Raw genomic sequence first — 16,893 nt, forward strand, 5'->3', positions numbered from 1 at the left:
TACCAAGGCTTTGTACACAGCAAAGCAAAAAACTGCTGGAAAGTTGAAACAAAAACAGAAAATGCTGGAAAACTCAGCAGGTCTGGCGGCATCTGTGGAGAGAGGAACAGAGTTAACCTGTTGAGTCCAGAGAGGTAGCTACCTCTCTTCAGTTCCAAAGAAGAGTCATATTGGACTTGAAATGTTAACTCATCACAGATGCTGCCAGATCTGCTGATCTTTTCCAGCATTTTCTGTTTTTGTTTGTACGCAGCAATTTTTGTTGTAAAGTTTGATATCTCATTTCCTCCAGTCTCTTGCATAAATGAGCAAATGCTGAATTTGCTCTGGCAATTCTATTTGCTACCTCGTTATCAATACCCACTCTTCTGGAGATAGTGCTTCCAAGATGGATCTAATTATATACAGCCTTTAGGGTTGTGTTACCAATAGTTATAGTAGGTGGGGTATGGTCAGAATTTGGTGATGGTTGCTGGGTTATCTCTGTCTTCCTTAAGCTGATGGTTAGCCCACAGTCATCAGTTACTTTTGAAAAACAGCCCATGATTCTTTAAAGGCCGTGGTCACAGATTGACACAGTGTAAAATATGTTTAAAAATGGTTATTATGAGCTTGTTGTATACTAAGGTTATCAGGGATAGTCCTTGTCTTATTTACAATTTTTAAAAAATGTAGGACTATTTAAACAACTATATTTAGCTTATTTTGACCTATTTTGAAATCTTTACACCTTTTAATATTACCTACATTACAACGGTAACTACATTTCAAAGTTAATACTTTAGTGGCCATAAAGCACTTTGGGATGTCCTATGGTCATGAGGGGTGCTGTATAGATAGATGCAAGCCTTTTTAATTCCTTAGGTACACTGTACTGAATACTAAACAGATAGCTTTCATAGTACAGCTGCTCTACAAACTGGCCAACAGAAGTACATTATGTTCAGCATCCTATTGGCATCGACAAGTTTGGGTGCTTCACTGTACTCAAAAACCTGCGAAAAACCAATAAAAACATCAGAGAGGCTCATTATCAACTGGTGAAATATGTGGCAGATAGATTTGGGGTTAGACACCACACCACGGGGCACTTAACAGCTTGTCTGAGAGAAAATATCCTTCACTTGGATGTGACAATGGCACAGTGGGAGCTAAGGGATTCTGACTATTGGTGATGCCATCCACATATCTGCTCAGCGAATCTGAATTTCTCAGGCAAACTGTGCATTGATTCCTTTCAGTCAAATATCACTAACAAATTTAATAACAGTGTATACAATGTTATTGTGACAAAGGAGGATGGATCTATTGCATCAGCAATTTTAACAGTTCTAAGAAATTTTGAGTGTCAAGATAGGGGAGCATTATCCTAGCGGCAATCCAATATATAAGCATCATTTGTGCAAAAGTAAACCTCTTCAACACTTATTTACATGGTAATAATACATCAACTTCTGCAATACAGAAGTCATTAACTACACAAATTGGCAAACATAGAGAAGGTAAGTTTTCTGGGCTAAATGGATGAGTGAGATAACCTCACTTGGAGCAAACACTTAAAGTTTCGTTGAATAATAATGGTCTTTCAAACTGCATTCCTGCAAGTGAAAACCAGTTGGAAAAATAATATTTGGATATTCTAATGCAATATTGAAATTAGAATGTAAGCTTTAGCTGCCATGATGCAAAAAATGACTTTTGTACTTGAAAGGTGAAAGTCAATCATGTGTGAATGACAGCAAGAATAGACAAAAATTCATCAACTCTGTTATTACACAGAACCTATTTAATCATAATCAGTGATTAAGTTTAGAGAAAGCAGTGTGGCTGCACAGTGCTTGCCTTCACTTTCATTCAATTAACTGTTGAAAAATAATAATCAAGTTCTCTTGCTACTCTGCATTTTAATCAGAGGACACATTTTACAGTCATTAACCCTTTTGCAAAGCAATATCTAAAGACTGGTCAGTCATTTGTCAACAGAGATTGAAATGCTGAATTCAGAAAGGTTTAAAATAATGAAAACAGAAGATAGCTGTACAAATACGATTGGTGAATTAAATTATTACATTGCCTAATATTTTTCACATTTTAACAGAAATTGCATGCAATGGATGTCTGTGATACAGGGGAGATGTTTCGGTTTGGGAAACTGCATCAACAGCTATAAACTGGTGAGATCAGTGGGAGTGATGAGCTGCGGCCCTATGGAAATAGCAGTGGTCCAATGGGAGCAGCAAAACTGTTCGCTCTCAGGATGTCAGCACATCTGCTCCTTTGCCACCTGCCAGCCAATATAAACCACTGTGCCAGAAAGGCAGCTGAGCAAGGCTGTCCTGCCAGAAGTCAAGTTCTGTTGTCTGGGGCATAGCCCTCGGTGTCACTGGCCACAAGCACCTGAACAGGCTCCACGTGTAGAAACAGGATCAAAGGAGTAGTGAAAGGGGATTGGGGAAGTACTGTTCTATCAACTGCTCACTGGTATGTCTAGCTGCAGCGTGCTGTTCTGCCCCTATGTCTTGTGGTTCTCATTTGCCTTTATCTAAATCTACCTTGTCTGTTGATCCTTCTTCTTGTTGCTGTGTCTCCTGCAATTCCAACCCTCTTTGCATTGCCAGATTCATCAGTTTGTTGAAAACAGCAATGATACAATCCACTTTGACTAGGCCATAGTGTACAGAACCTTCTGAGTGATCGAAGCATCTAAATCTTAGTTTCAAGAGGCCAATGGCATGTTTCTGATGGTCCCGTGACTCTGACTGTACCTGAGCTGTTTGGGTGTGGCAGGGTTGTGGGGGGGTATCATCAGCAATGTGTTCTGAGGTGCTGGTATCACGTCTCCTTGCAGCTATCCTTTCTTCATCCTGGGTGGATGGAAATACCCCAAAGGAGATGGGTGAGTGCCACAGGATTAAGATACCATGCCAACTGCCAGAAAAATGGGCACATGCCTGCACGATGCTTCTGTGATGATAGCACACCAATTGAACATTGAGGAATGGAAGTCCTTTCTGTTCATATGCTCTGGTGGCTGAATGAGGGCAATCAATTATGCCCAGGACACAAGGGAAGCCTGTCACTCTGCAGATCCCTGAGTTCTCACAATCTGACTATTGGTGTCCATTAGGAAGGTAAAGCACTGGTTTGCTATGGCAAAGGGGGCATTTGGTGAGCTGCTTAATGTATTTATGCACAGCAGGTCATGGAATCATATGCTCTTTCAGAAAGCCAGGGTAGATTCAATGGGCTGAATGGCCTTCTGTACTGAAACCATCCCATGATGCTATGAAGCACACCATCCTCCTACACTGCCCATCAAGAACATTCAAGGAACTAACTGCTGTCCTATAAATACTGTAGCCTGGTAAAGCCTTTGAGGAGCAGCTCCTCTCACTTGCAATGCTCTAACAGGCCCAGCTGGTTGTCAAAAGTCCTGTTGCTCCCCCTCCTTTGACGTTTCACCCGCTCAAAGAAATGAATCAATAATAACACCCATGATAAGTAGGCAAGCAAGGGGAAAATTAGAAAGAAGCAAAGGCCAAGCTCAGAACTGCCTTGTAAACCCACTGACCACAATGGCACCTCAGGTGATTGCCCTTTTAAATGGAGCTTCCAATCATCTCAGCCAGCTTATGAAGCTCATCTCAGAAAGTTTCACTCAGTGAATTTGCTGTTGGACAGGATTTCTGACCCATGCAATTAAAATCACATTGGGGCCTTAATTCCAAGATTCGATCCCTTTGTGTATTTGGTAATGAGGCACTTGTTGCTTTCTAACAGATACATTTGCCACCAAAGTTAACTCGTGACTTAAATTGGGACAGTAAGTGAATTTCTGAATTTTAACCACTTGATCCAATCCAGCTGGACTGATTGGATTAAAGTTGGGCCCTTGATTTTTCTATTTCTTATGCTGATTCTAGAATTTTATACATTGCTATCAATTAAAAAAAATCAAATTAATCTTTCTTACAACTTAACCTAAATTGTCATGCTTGTATTTATGGCAGGAAATTGAGAAAATGTATACTACCTGACAAAAGTTAACCTGCCAGATCACCACTATGAGCATATTTACTTTATCCACATGCCTTATTTACATTAAAGTCGACAGCTGAATTTGGTAATGAGTGTGTTCAGTTTAGAGTTAAATTATTTTAATGGTATTTACTCACTGAACGGAGACTGGAAAATTTACCAGGTAGACCCATATGGGGTATTCTATGATATGCTTAAAGGGATCATGTCCCCAGCGGAAATATCCATTCGATACATTTCTTTTCTTCCTGAAGAAGCTGAGTCTTGATGCAATATGAATCCAGGGGTATCGGCAGTTCTCAAGCACCTCGCAAACGTGACTATTTCTCTTGTGTTAGCCCCAGTGATGGGTTTCAGCAAACTACCCAATCACGCAGGGCATCACAGCTGATCTTATCCTCACTGACCATCTCCAGACACGCGCCACCTACCTTCACACACGTATCCATTTCTATTCACGCGTCACTCAGCTCCACACGCGTACCTTCCAGCAGGGTTCATTGAATAGTGATCATGAACAGAAACCTGGATACTTTTTTCATCTTTTCACCCAGGAATCTGACTTCAATTGTAGAACTCCTACTGAGAACCAAGGCTCAAACCTAGGACATTCCTGGCCAGAATGGCTCAGGTCCACAGTGGCCAGGCATTTACACTCTGACCCACCAATATACATGTCAATACATATTTTTTTCAGAAACACAACACAAAACTTGGCTCCAGATCTAAATGTTGAATTCCAGAGGTTAGATGAGAGTGATTGTCTTGACATCAAGACAATATTCAGCTTTCTGTGGCACCAAGGAGTCCTAGTGGAACTGAACTTAATGGAGACGAGGGGGAAATGCTCCACTGATTGTAGTCATACCTGCCACAAAATAAAATGGCCGTGATTTTGAGAGGCCAACCATCTTAGCCTCAGGAATTCACTACAGTAGCTGCTCAAGATAGCATCGTAGGCTCAAGTATCTTCAACTGCTTTATCAATCGTATTCTCTGCATCATAAGGTCAGAAGTGTGGCTATTCGCTGATGATCGCATGTTCAACTCCATTTGTAATTCTTCAGATAATAAAGCTGAAAATACCTGCAAGCAGGATAACATCCAGGTTTGGGCAGTTAAGTCACAAGTAATCTTACTGCCACACAAATATCGAGCAATAGCCATTCCCAATGAGAGAAAGCCTAACCACCTTCCCTTGACATTCAATGGCATTCCCATTACAAGCACCATCAGAATCCTGGAGGAATGGCCATTTATGAGAACTGGCGAATAGAGTAGGTCAGAAGCTGGATATCTATGGCGAATGGTTGAACTTTTGATTCCCCAAAACCTTTCCCTCACTTACAAGGCAGAAATTAGGAGCACGATGGAATACTCTCCACTTGCCTGGGTGGGTACAGCTGCAATAACACTCAAGAAAATCAATGTCAGTCAGCACAAAACAGCCTGCTCGATTGGCCTAAGCATCCATTGACTCCCAACACTGGTATAATGTGGCTGCAGTGGCAATGTGGTTACTGGAGAATCAAGGAATAAGGAGATTGGGCAGGAAAGTAGAACTGAGGTCAGTGATCAGCCATAATCTTATTGAATGGTGGAGCAGCTCATGGGGTCTATTTCTTACATTCAGTATGTGTAATCTATTGGATGCTGTCCTGCAACTCACTAAAGCCTCTTTGGCAACACCTCCCAAGCCAGGGATCTCCACCACTGAGAAATGGACAAAGGCAGCTAGCACATTTGACTGCCATCACCTGCAAGTCTCCCCTCCAAGTCACACACCATCTTGATATGAACATATATTGTTGTTCCTTATTATCGCTGGGTCAAAATCCCAGAACTCCCTACCTTAAAGCATTGTGGAAATACCTTCACCATACGCACGTACACCACTGCCTTAAAGGGTAAATAGGGATGGGTACTAAAGGCTAGGCTACCAACAACACCCAAATTCCAAAGCTAAATTTAAGAAAAAATCTTCCATTGTTTAGAAAAATTCCAAGGCACCCGGGTGGGAAAATTGAAAGTGCAGTGCTGGCAGCATACCTCACTTGTAAGCCGCTGAATCTGCCAATGTGGCGTGCATGGGTAGCAGTTTGCTTCGAAAATAGTTTGCTACATGAGCCCAAGCTCTACATTTGTTACTACCCAATGGGCAAAGGTCCCCACCAGAAACAGAGACTCATTATGTTATTGAAGAGATTTATATCTCTTAACCTGTTTGAATTCAATTCAGTAACGAAACCTACACAAGATTAGATTTGCCTCATTTGCACTGGAGATTACTTTATTTTAGTTATTTATTACTGTATATATTGAAACAGAAGAGGATGCACATATTGCAGAGCCTCTTAGTCTGCTTTAATGGCTAGAACTGCTCCAATATCTGAAAGAATTTGATCAGAACAATACTGCAACTTTACAGGAAGGCTGGAGTATTTCATAAAGACAATGCAATTTTTTGAATTACAATCTAGGTGAACCAACCTAACATAGGAAACTATTCTTGTAAATCAATTCTTGATGGGGTTTATGCGCATTACTGGAGTTAATGATCAATTAGATAATAAATAAAACAAACTCATACTGCAAATCCCACAATTAACATTATACAATATATTTATTCTAGAGAAAGATTTGGACTGGAAGAGGTTAAGCATTTTTTTTCCCAAGTATTCCTCCCACACTCATTTCCATTTTGAAGTTGATTTACTTGAAAAAAACCCGCTTCTTTAGCTATCAGCTGGCAACTACCAGAGAAATCCCAAGGTCACTTTTAATTTAGATGATTTAATTGGCAAACATAGTTCAAAATGGCTGTCATCTCACAGGGCTCCTGCTTAATGAAGCATGATCATTTTCATTACCTGCATTTGAGCTAGACAGACAAAAGAACACCTTTATGCATAGTACATAAAGAAATGACATCGTTTCATGCAGATTTCAAAAATTTAAAGTATTATCTTCATGTGAACAGCCTTGCAAATAAGGGATTAAGCAATCATGAATAGACATATATACTTGCATTGCAAAAACTACATGAAGGCTGAGAAACGTAAAACAGATTGACGGTTAAAAACTCATAATTTTTTCAGAACCCCCGCATAGTTTAGTGAAACTGTGCAGATATAAGTCTACTTTGAATACTCAAACAAAGCTGGAACTCACATAACTTCTAAATGTCTTACCTAATCAATTTGTCTTTTCAAGCAAGTTGGCATCTACTCTGTGCTCCTCTGTTGGAAAGGCTGGCACAGAGGACTCTTCAAATGCTATCAGTGGGCAACCTAGGTAAACTCAGATGAAGCGTGCTTAAATAGTGTGGGAAGCGGTCAGTGATTGGCAAGATTCCCTCTGCTCCAAAGATGACTTGCTGCAGATTTATAAATTTTCCAATGGAGAGACCCATGTGACTTCAAGCCTAGGTCTGTGAACCGAAATTATCAATGCTGCTGAACTGCCACTTATTTAATTTGCAATGTGATTAATTTTTGTTAGATTATTAATTTTTAATCTGTTGCTCAATTGCTAGTTTATTGGCCCTATATGACATCACAATATTCCCGCTGAAGTTCCAGAAAGTGTCACCACTGAACTTCAACACAAGTATTATGGATTCTGATGCACACCATCAGTTTTTCAGCTGCTCATTCCATAAACAGGGGCCAATGCATTATTCTACCATGTTCCTCAAGGGTTGCCAGCAAATTCTACTGTTGCTGTGTCACAATGACTTCATGAAAATGCATGACAGCAGACTGTTCTGCTTTTTCAGCTTTCAAACAAATCAGCTGAAGAACAATTTCATATGTTAGGCACCAGTTTCCGATTACCAGTTATCAGGCTGCCTGCAATGTATAAAATGCATCGCACTGTGGTACTGCCATGTTGGTGCCACTGGCTCCCAGTGCAGCTGGCAGCAGCACCAAATAAACTTGCCAGAATCACAATGAAGATGGCTGGGCCGTTCCATTCTTATTTACTAGGGGCAGAATTTTCCCGTTGGTGTGCGGGGGTGGGCCCTGAACGTCCGCCCGTAAAGTGACGCGTGGTGATGTCAGGCGAGCGTCCCGACGTCACCGAGCGCCATCGCGATATTTCGTTAGGCGGGTGCACAATGATATCCGTTGCACGCCCGCCATTAATTAATGGGCCACTTAAGGCCCTTGATTCCACATGCGACGCCGATCTGTCGGCACCCGTGCAATCTTCAGGTCGGTGCACGGTCGCAACGGGCAGGCGGGTCGGGCATGTTTGTATAAACCTCATCCAAGGGCGGGATAAGAGGGCTCACTGGGGTGGCGAGTGTGCTCTCTCAAGTATTGATTTTTCAAAGCTATTGAAACTTGCCTGGGTAATCTGCAATACTTCAAAATGCATACCAGCTGCTTTGTCTGGACTCTTAACCCTCAGGTCAGCGCTCTGCAGTGAGGAATCTTTTTTGGGCATGCAGGTTTCAGGAAGCCTTCCCATAGCCTGGGAATGGGAGCTGAACTCGCCACTGGAGGCACCTCCTCTGAGGAGGAAGCGAGAGGGCTAGAAGGGGGATGAGGCCACGAGTGCACATTCAGCCTCCAGGGGAGCCAACTTTGGGAGGACAGGCGCAGACACACGGGGCACAGGGCCAAGAGGTACACCAAGGTGGAAGGGGCCGCAGAAGACGCCACTATACTGCTGCCAGGGTATACAGGTGGCGAAGCAGCTACCTCAATATGTCTGAGGTGCAGTGCCGAAGGAGGCTCCGCCTCTCAAGGGAGACTGTCGACTATATCTGTCAGATGATTGGCCCTGAGATACCTCCTAACTATGTGGGTGGACACCAGCGGTTCTGAAGCTCACAGTTGCCCTCCACTTCTATGCCTCTGGCTCCTTCCAGGGCTAGGTGGGTGATCTTTGCGGTGTCTCCCAATCAGCTGTCCACACTTGTGTCAAGCAGGTTACAGAAGCTCTGTTCAGACTGGTATTGACCTTCATCCACTTCCGCTGTGACCAGGCAACAGCGAGCCAGAGGCTTTGTGGCCATTGCTGGCTTCCCCCGTGTCCAGGGTACAATAGACTGTACACATGTGGCCATCGAGGCACCAGCAGGTGAGCCCGGTGCCTTCGTCAACAGGAAGGGCTTCCACTCCATGAACATGCAGATAGTGTGTGATCACAGGATGCTGATTCTACAAGTCTGTGCAAGGTACTCAGGCAGCTCCCACGACACCTACATCCTCAGACACTCGCAGGTGCCGGGGCTCTTCAGTGCTCCAGCACGGCTTCATGGATGGATGCTGGATGACAAGGGCTATCCCCTCAGAAGGTGGCTCATGATGCCTCTCCGCCATACAAGAACAGAAGCTGAGCAGCGGTACAACAGCAGTCACGCCTCCACAAGGGCTGTGGTGCAGAGAGCCATTGGTCTTCTCAAGATGCCCATCCAATGCCTGGACCATTCAGGAGTCGCACTCCAGTAACCCCCAGATCGTGTGTTTGTGGTTGCATACCGCACACTCTACAATCTTGCGCTGGAAAGGGGGGATGTAGTGGACGATGAAGATGTCGACGCAGTGGCTGCAGCTACACACGATGTGTCCAGCAGTGAGTCCCAGGATGAACATGCACAGGGAAATGCTGAGGGGGCAGACACTGACCCGGGCATACTGCAGGGAGGCAGGGACACCCAGGAGGCTTTAATCCAATGAACCTTCAACTAGCGCACCACAGATGGGCCTCCAGGACAAGCCTAGGCTGTAGGCTCCATACTCGATAACCAAGTGCCAAATCTTCCAGGTTAGGACCAGTAACTAAGGGCCCTGTTAATAAAGTCTAATGTCCCATAAAGCATTCCTAACATTTTTGGAAACCATACATATCTAGAAGAAAAGAGGGACCCTCAGCTACGGTCACATGTCTGAATTTAATATCATAGGCAAAAGAAACTTAATAAAACAAACTGACAAGAGTGTTCCAATTCAAAGCAAATCTTAAGACCTCATCTCAGGCCAACACAAAAGCACCAGTGATAAACCCATGGTGTGCCTAAGATGCTTTTTGTTTATGTTTCCAGGTGCTATGTCTTGGTGCTGCCCCCTCGCTAGGAGTGGGATCTGAGACAGCCTGCTGACTCTGCTGTCCTGTTGGCCTCGATGACCTTGGCGGTCATCCTCTGGCCTGTGGAGCCTGTGCTGGCCCTGCCGGGGAGGGATCTGTCAGTTCCACAGCTGGCATCTCCCCAGTCATTGCAGCCTCACCGGATGCTATGGTCACTGAGAGAGGCGCATAGGAGCTGCCACCCTCATCCGGAGAGCCCTGAGAGGTGCCCGCAGAGATGCCAGGCAACTGCTGTGCCAACGTGAGGTTACTTTGGACCTCTCTGCTCACTGTGGATGGATGGACACCAAGCTGGGAAACTCAGTGCCCAGGCCATCTCCCACACTGGCACTGATCAGCTGAGGTCAATGCCGATGTGAGGGCTTGCTGGTCAGAACGCATCCCCAGGAAGCCCTGATGGGTCTCCTGAAGGAGCTTCTCCACGAGACTCGCCACTCTGTCCATGGAAGATGCATGGCGATCAGACATGTGGCTCATAGTTTTGGTGATAGCCCGCGTAGACTCCTCCACCACGGAGACCAAGCCAAGCATAGCCTCATGTATCTCCCCCAGATGCTCCCGTACACCCGGCCATATTTCATGCCCCTGCTGTGTAGCGGACGACTCCAGAGGCACATCATCAGATACCGACTGAGCATGTGCCTGATCCCCTGCAGTCCTCCGATTGCTGGTGCCATGGGCACTCTCTGTCTCTGCCAGCTCCTCCAGTGACGGTGAAGTGCCCTCACCGCTGTGCCCCGGGACACTAGCTGATGTTCTAACTCCCATCAAGGTGCTAGTATCTGCGTTGGTGCCTGCCTGGCAGAGATGGTGTTACACTGGTGAGACTTCAGGGCCCTCAAGAGTGAGACAGGGCCCCTGCTGCTCCTCCTCCTGGCCCAGCTCCACTGATGCTGAAAGGAAGAACAAGGACATTGGATCAGTTAACGTGGAGACAATGTTAATGTGTATTCCTGTCCCCCGGATCATTCTGAGCTCATCCTTCCATAACCAATGGTCAAGTCACATTGCAAAATTAAATCACTTAACATTCAGCACTGCTATGGCTGTTGGAGAACAATGCTGACCTCACTGCTGGGCATACATGCCTGGCCGTGGCATCCCAGCCTCACCGACACCAGTGGACCTGGGCACATGGCGCCTCTCCAAATCCAGGGCCTCCTGTTCAAACCGGCTGAGAATGGTTAACTGTGCCTGGCTGCCGCCAGCCCTCACACGTTCTGCCGCGTTATGAGCATTCTCCTCCTGAAAATGAGAGAAGAGCATTGATTTGTGCATATTGTACATGAACTCTCTTCACGTATGGCCCACCCCAACCTGAGTGAGACATTGCAGGGCTTCAGTGTCTCCTCAACCCGCTGCTGCCGAACACTCACACAAAGGTACTAGGCCTGTTCCCCACCCCCCCACCCAGCCCTTGGCCACATGCTACCTACATCACATTAGGCACCACACGGTATATCCTTCCATAGGAAGGAGGCGCAAGCACATGGAGCGCAGAGGGCAGCAGATGGTTTGTTGCCACGCCACCTTGAAGCTCCCCTCCCAGCATCTCATCACCCTGACTTGGACATGTCCTGCAGTTCCAGCATTGCGCCTAGGTGCTGCTGCTCCAAGTTGCCCCCAAAACAGTTGTGTGGGTGTCAGTGTACCACATGCTGCAGGTACAGGGCCCATCTCTTCACCCTCTCAGGGTGACCTCGGCATGGGCAATACCTGCTGGCCCACCCAGCAAAGGACACATGCTGTCAATGATTCAATGCAGTCATTGCACTCAGACTTGGGGGGGTGGTGGGCTGTAGGGGGAAAGCCGACCTGCTGGGTTAAGTGACCAACGCCAACATTGTCCTCACCCTTCTAGAGCGCAACAAGTCATTGAAGCGCTTGTGACACTGGATCCAGGTGCGCCGCACCACATCGCGGGAGCTCACCACATCTGCCACTTCCTCACAGGCACATTTCGTCATGTGGTGTGTGGGGAGGGGGGGGGGGGGGGGGGGGGGGGGGGGGTGGCCTCATCCTCCTGTCCTGGGTACCAGGGCCTTCCACTGTGCTGCCACCTCCTCAAGAAGGGCAGCGAGGCAGTCATCGGAAAAACGAGGGGCACCCTCCGGCCTGGCCTGCCCCGATGGCCTACCCTCCGGACTTGCGTCGCCTCCATTGCCCCTCTGCAGAGCCCTTCACCCAGCCATTGCGAGCAGCCTTTCCAAGGCTGCCAGGCCCTCTTTATACTGACCACCGGGTCGACAGTGGACCCAGTGGGTTGAGCCCGCCCGCCGCCACCCGCCCACTACCGCTATGCACAGGAGTCGTGAAGTACGCTGGGTGGGCCTTAGTTGGCCCGCCCGCATAAAATGGCGGTGTGGAACCAATCGCTGCTCCGCATCTGCCTCCTCCACCCCCCACCCCCCCACCCCCCCCACCCCCCCACCCTCCTCCACCCCACCCCCCCCAAGCCATCCAGAAAATTCTGCCTTAGGTCTTTTTGGCTGCTGGTCGCAATGAATCTGGCACACTCCCTTTGCGGTTGCGGCTAGCTGCACAACAATCACTTGTTAGAAGCTATTGGCACTAACACTGCTGTACACAAAAGTGAATTTTGCAAGAGAGGCATTCAACATTTTACATACAACAAGCAAAATTTCAGCTGCATTTCAATTTTAGGCACATATTGCATTACACAGCTCGAGGGCCTATGTATTGGTTGATCCTTCCAGATGCTAATGCATTCATACAAGTATCCTGCATTATGTATGGCCTCAGGCTGAAAGGTGTACGTACTTCATGAAGAAACACTCTAGCTTTTAGGCACACTGCAATTGTATTTCAGAGCTAAAGACAGTAATAATATTTTGAAATTATTTATTATCGAAGCCAAAATGTTTTACAAAAGAATGGAAATCCATAATATATATCACATCTCAGAATCACAGTCAGTAATGAATTAGCATTCTTCAACTAAGTGCGTTATAATAAAAGGACTGCTCTCTTCATTTTTTTTATAGTGTCCCTTTTTTAATATTGATACTGTAAATGTCTACAATGCATAATCTTCAGTATTATTAAGTGAACAGCAAAGCAGAGAGAAATAAGCTCCCAGAAGGTTTGTATTATTCTCATAAAAACACTGAAACATTCTAACCATGTCATATGTGGTTCAAAGATGTCATTTGAGGCCTTTGAGAGCTCACATGCAGGCAAGTGGATTAAGTGTACTGCATACTTTCATTAAAAGGAGTTGCTGAAGACTCTAGTAATGCTGGGAGCTCTGCAGCATAAGCAGGAAACAGTAACCATAACAACAACCACATTACAGGCTCTGAAAAACTGACTGCCAAATCATCAGCTAAGCTACTTTTTCCTCCATCTGACAAATACAATGCTGCATCAAGCTGTAATGGCAAAATGTATTTTCTGAATTAAGCGGTCACTTACTGTGCTTCAGAATAGCAGGGTTTCCCTTTTATGAGCACAGAATCCTTTTATGCATTTATTTAGCATTTTCCTTTGACCCCAAAGTACATGTTACACATATGCAACATCTTTAAAACTCCATAATGCCATCCTCACTATTAATCCAAATGCCTTCAACAGCATAGGCAAGATTTCTCATTATTTTGTCACTTTGCATTAGTTCTTAAATTTCACTACACAACTAGTCTGAGAGTTAGAATATGTTTATATACCTGAGCCTTTTGTTTACAAAACCTACTCATTCTGTCCAAGACTCTTGCATTCGTCAGTCACTAATTGACATTTCCATTGTTGCAATAGCACTTCACTGATTAGTTCCACAGAAGCTGCACAAAGCCCAATGAGAAATTTAGCAGATCATTGCTGCAGTATTGTATACTCTTTAAAAACCAGCTAGTTATGTAATCGCGTTTTAAGAAAGTTAGTTAACACCAACGTATTCAGGGCCCTGGAAAGCAACTATCCAAGTTTCCGCACATGCAGATCATCCTTTACCATCACAAAAATTTTATTGTACAAAAGCTCCATCTTACAGTGAGGTAACAAAATCAGCAACAACAAATATAAAGTGATTAACAGCAAATTTATGCTTCCTCAATTAGACAAACAAAATCAGACTATATTTTGTTACTCTTTTGTTAAACCTCTGCATCTACTTCGACATTTTCCCTTAAAGTATTATGAAGAGGACTATCTCAGCATTGGGCTTAATGAAAGATATATGTAGGACTGAAAATAGGGGACTGCCAATTCTCACTACATTAAAGCTCCATAGAGTCACTCACACTGAAGCTCTGACTTCCTCTCTTTACTGCTAATACTCTTAAACCTCCTCATTGTTAAGATGAAATTGACAGATAAATTCGGACAATCACAGTAATCTGAAATTGTCTCTTTTGTTGCCATTTATGACTGACTGCAGTACTTTGCTAATCAAATTAATGTTGAGGTGGAACTTCCTGCCCCATCCAATTAAGTGCGGACATAAGATAGCACTGGTCAGGGGCACCTTTCATCTCCTTTCTGCCCTGAATCTTCCTAATTCTAGAGTTGAAATACAGGTTAATGGAAAAATGCATGTCTGAAACAATAGATATTGAATAATGTGGGTGTTGCATTACTGCAAGCCCTTTAGTTATTACAGATAATGGGAACATCTCCTCATTTCTACTCCACAACACCAAAGATTGAAATGTATCTTATAATTTAGATTTCCGCTGTTGCTATCAAAGCCTAATGTTTCAAAGATTTATTATTTCAACTTACTACACTAAATAAACATAGTGATACAGCTGATTGTTGAGAAGTACAACTCTCCTGGGAGGGGTGAGACAGGAAGAGAGAGTTTGAAGTCACATATAATTGGGGCTGCGTATAATGGGTTGGACACTTACCGCCACAATGAGTTTTTCAACACAGTCGGGTGCCACACTGTGCAAGTGAGTCAGGTGTAACTGTAGGTGGATCTTATTGTTCAGCATGTCCTGACAGAGAGGGCAGCGCAGCATGGGCTGCACGGAATGTTGGGATAACACATGCATCCTGATGCGGTTTACATCAGTATTGCTGTACTTGCAGTATGGACATTGATACATCTGTGGGAAAACAGGAAAAAACTCTTAAAACTTTCTACAACAGTATTACAAAAACTTGCAAACAGTTTAGGTGACGAGAGATGCTTAATATCTTGGTTTTTCCTCTGAATGCTTTATCTAGGCCCCCTCCTTAAATCTTAAATGTATATACCTTCCCTTTTCTATCCCTCCCCCAACACCCCTCCCCCTCTCACCCCAAACAAGCTCAGATTCATCCAACATTCTAGAACAGAAAGAGGGGTCGGATAGGTTGTTCCTAGGCAGCTATAAATGGTGCTCAAGTATAGGCTTCCAGGGAGAACATGAGAGAACTCCAGTCAGAATCTTTCCAAGGGTCCTTTCCTATTGGAAAATATCCAGTTTTTTCTGCATCCTTTTTCTGCATCATGGCAGAATCTATTAGCACACAAATTGCTGCATCACTCACCCACGAAACGTAGTTTTTCAAAATTGTTTCTCAATTATATGCTATTGTGCCTTCCCTTTTTTTCAACTGCAATTTCTACCCTCTTGCACTTGCTCATGCTGGGCCACAGTTCCACAGAAAAGAATATCCAACCTGTAAATTTCTTGCCCTTTCCAATTCTCTTGTCTTCCTTCTTTTCCTGCCCAGTTGATTTACGTTTGCTAACTGAGACACTGGTCAAAATTAGGCATGGCGTTAACTCAGCTGCACTGGTGAGGGGACCAGAGCTACAGTTTCTGACTACCAGCTACTCAAGTCCAATGGAGGTTAGCTCTAAACTTGACTATTCCAATGCACTTCTGGCTGGCCTCCCATGTTTTATTCTCCATAAAACTGAAATCACCCAAAACTCTGCTGTTTGCATCTTAACTTGCATCAAAGCCCGTTCACTCACCAGCCCTATGCTCATGGACCTGCACTGGTTCCTGGTTAAGCAACACCTCAACTTTAAAATTCTTATCCTTGTTTTCAAATCCTTCCATGGCCTGCCCACTTCCTATCTCTGTAATCTACTCCAGTCCCATAACCCTCCGAGATATTTGTGCTCCTCTAATTCTGGCCTTTTGAATGTCTCTTCTCTTCTTGAGTTCTCTACCCAAAAGCTGGTCCTTGGTGATTATTCGCTGAACCATAGTTAAGTGCTGCAATTGCTTTTTATTATGGATAGGGTGCAGAGACAGCCTCAGCCAGAACAGGGATGGAACTCAATGCTGTTGGCTTTAATCTGATTCACACACTAGGCATCTAGCCAAATGAACTAACTGCCCCCCATCTCTCTCCCACTTTGAGCATACCTGGTTTTAATTGCTCCATGATTGCTGTCCGTACCTTCAGCACGGAAATCCCGCCCTAAACCTCTCCATCTTTCTGACTCTCTTTCCTCCTTTGGGATGGTCTTTAAAATCTACTTCTTTCACCAAGCTTTTGATCATCTACTTAATATCTCTTTATGTGGCTTGGTGTCAAATTTTGTATTATAATGCTGCTGTGAAGTGTCTTGGTAAATTTAATCACATTAAGGGTGCTATATTCATACAAGTTGTTGTTATTGTTGTTGTTGTTGGAGTGGCAACCCTTCATTGCATCTAGCCTTTCCTCCTGGGCTGGAGTTGCGAGTCATGCTAACTTCCTGTCCACATTGGGTAAAAAAGGGACTTGGTTATGGAAGAAACAAGTGCACAGTTGGCTGAATATAAAAGCTGTGGAAAAATAGGTTTATCT

General features: G+C 44.6%; 1 protein-coding gene across 1 annotated transcript in view; it reads right to left on the bottom strand.

Annotated features, from left to right (window-relative positions):
• Positions 1–16,893, bottom strand: part of zfhx3 (zinc finger homeobox 3) — a 452,533-nt gene that overhangs the window by 16,209 nt on the left and 419,431 nt on the right. The window contains exon 7 of the mRNA XM_041191401.1: positions 15,006–15,206. Within this exon, the coding sequence (XP_041047335.1) occupies positions 15,006–15,206 (201 nt within the window). The remainder of the gene's footprint in view (positions 1–15,005; positions 15,207–16,893) is intronic.

Source organism: Carcharodon carcharias, chromosome 7 (genome assembly GCF_017639515.1).
Source record: "Carcharodon carcharias isolate sCarCar2 chromosome 7, sCarCar2.pri, whole genome shotgun sequence".
Lineage (NCBI taxonomy): Eukaryota > Metazoa > Chordata > Chondrichthyes > Lamniformes > Lamnidae > Carcharodon > Carcharodon carcharias.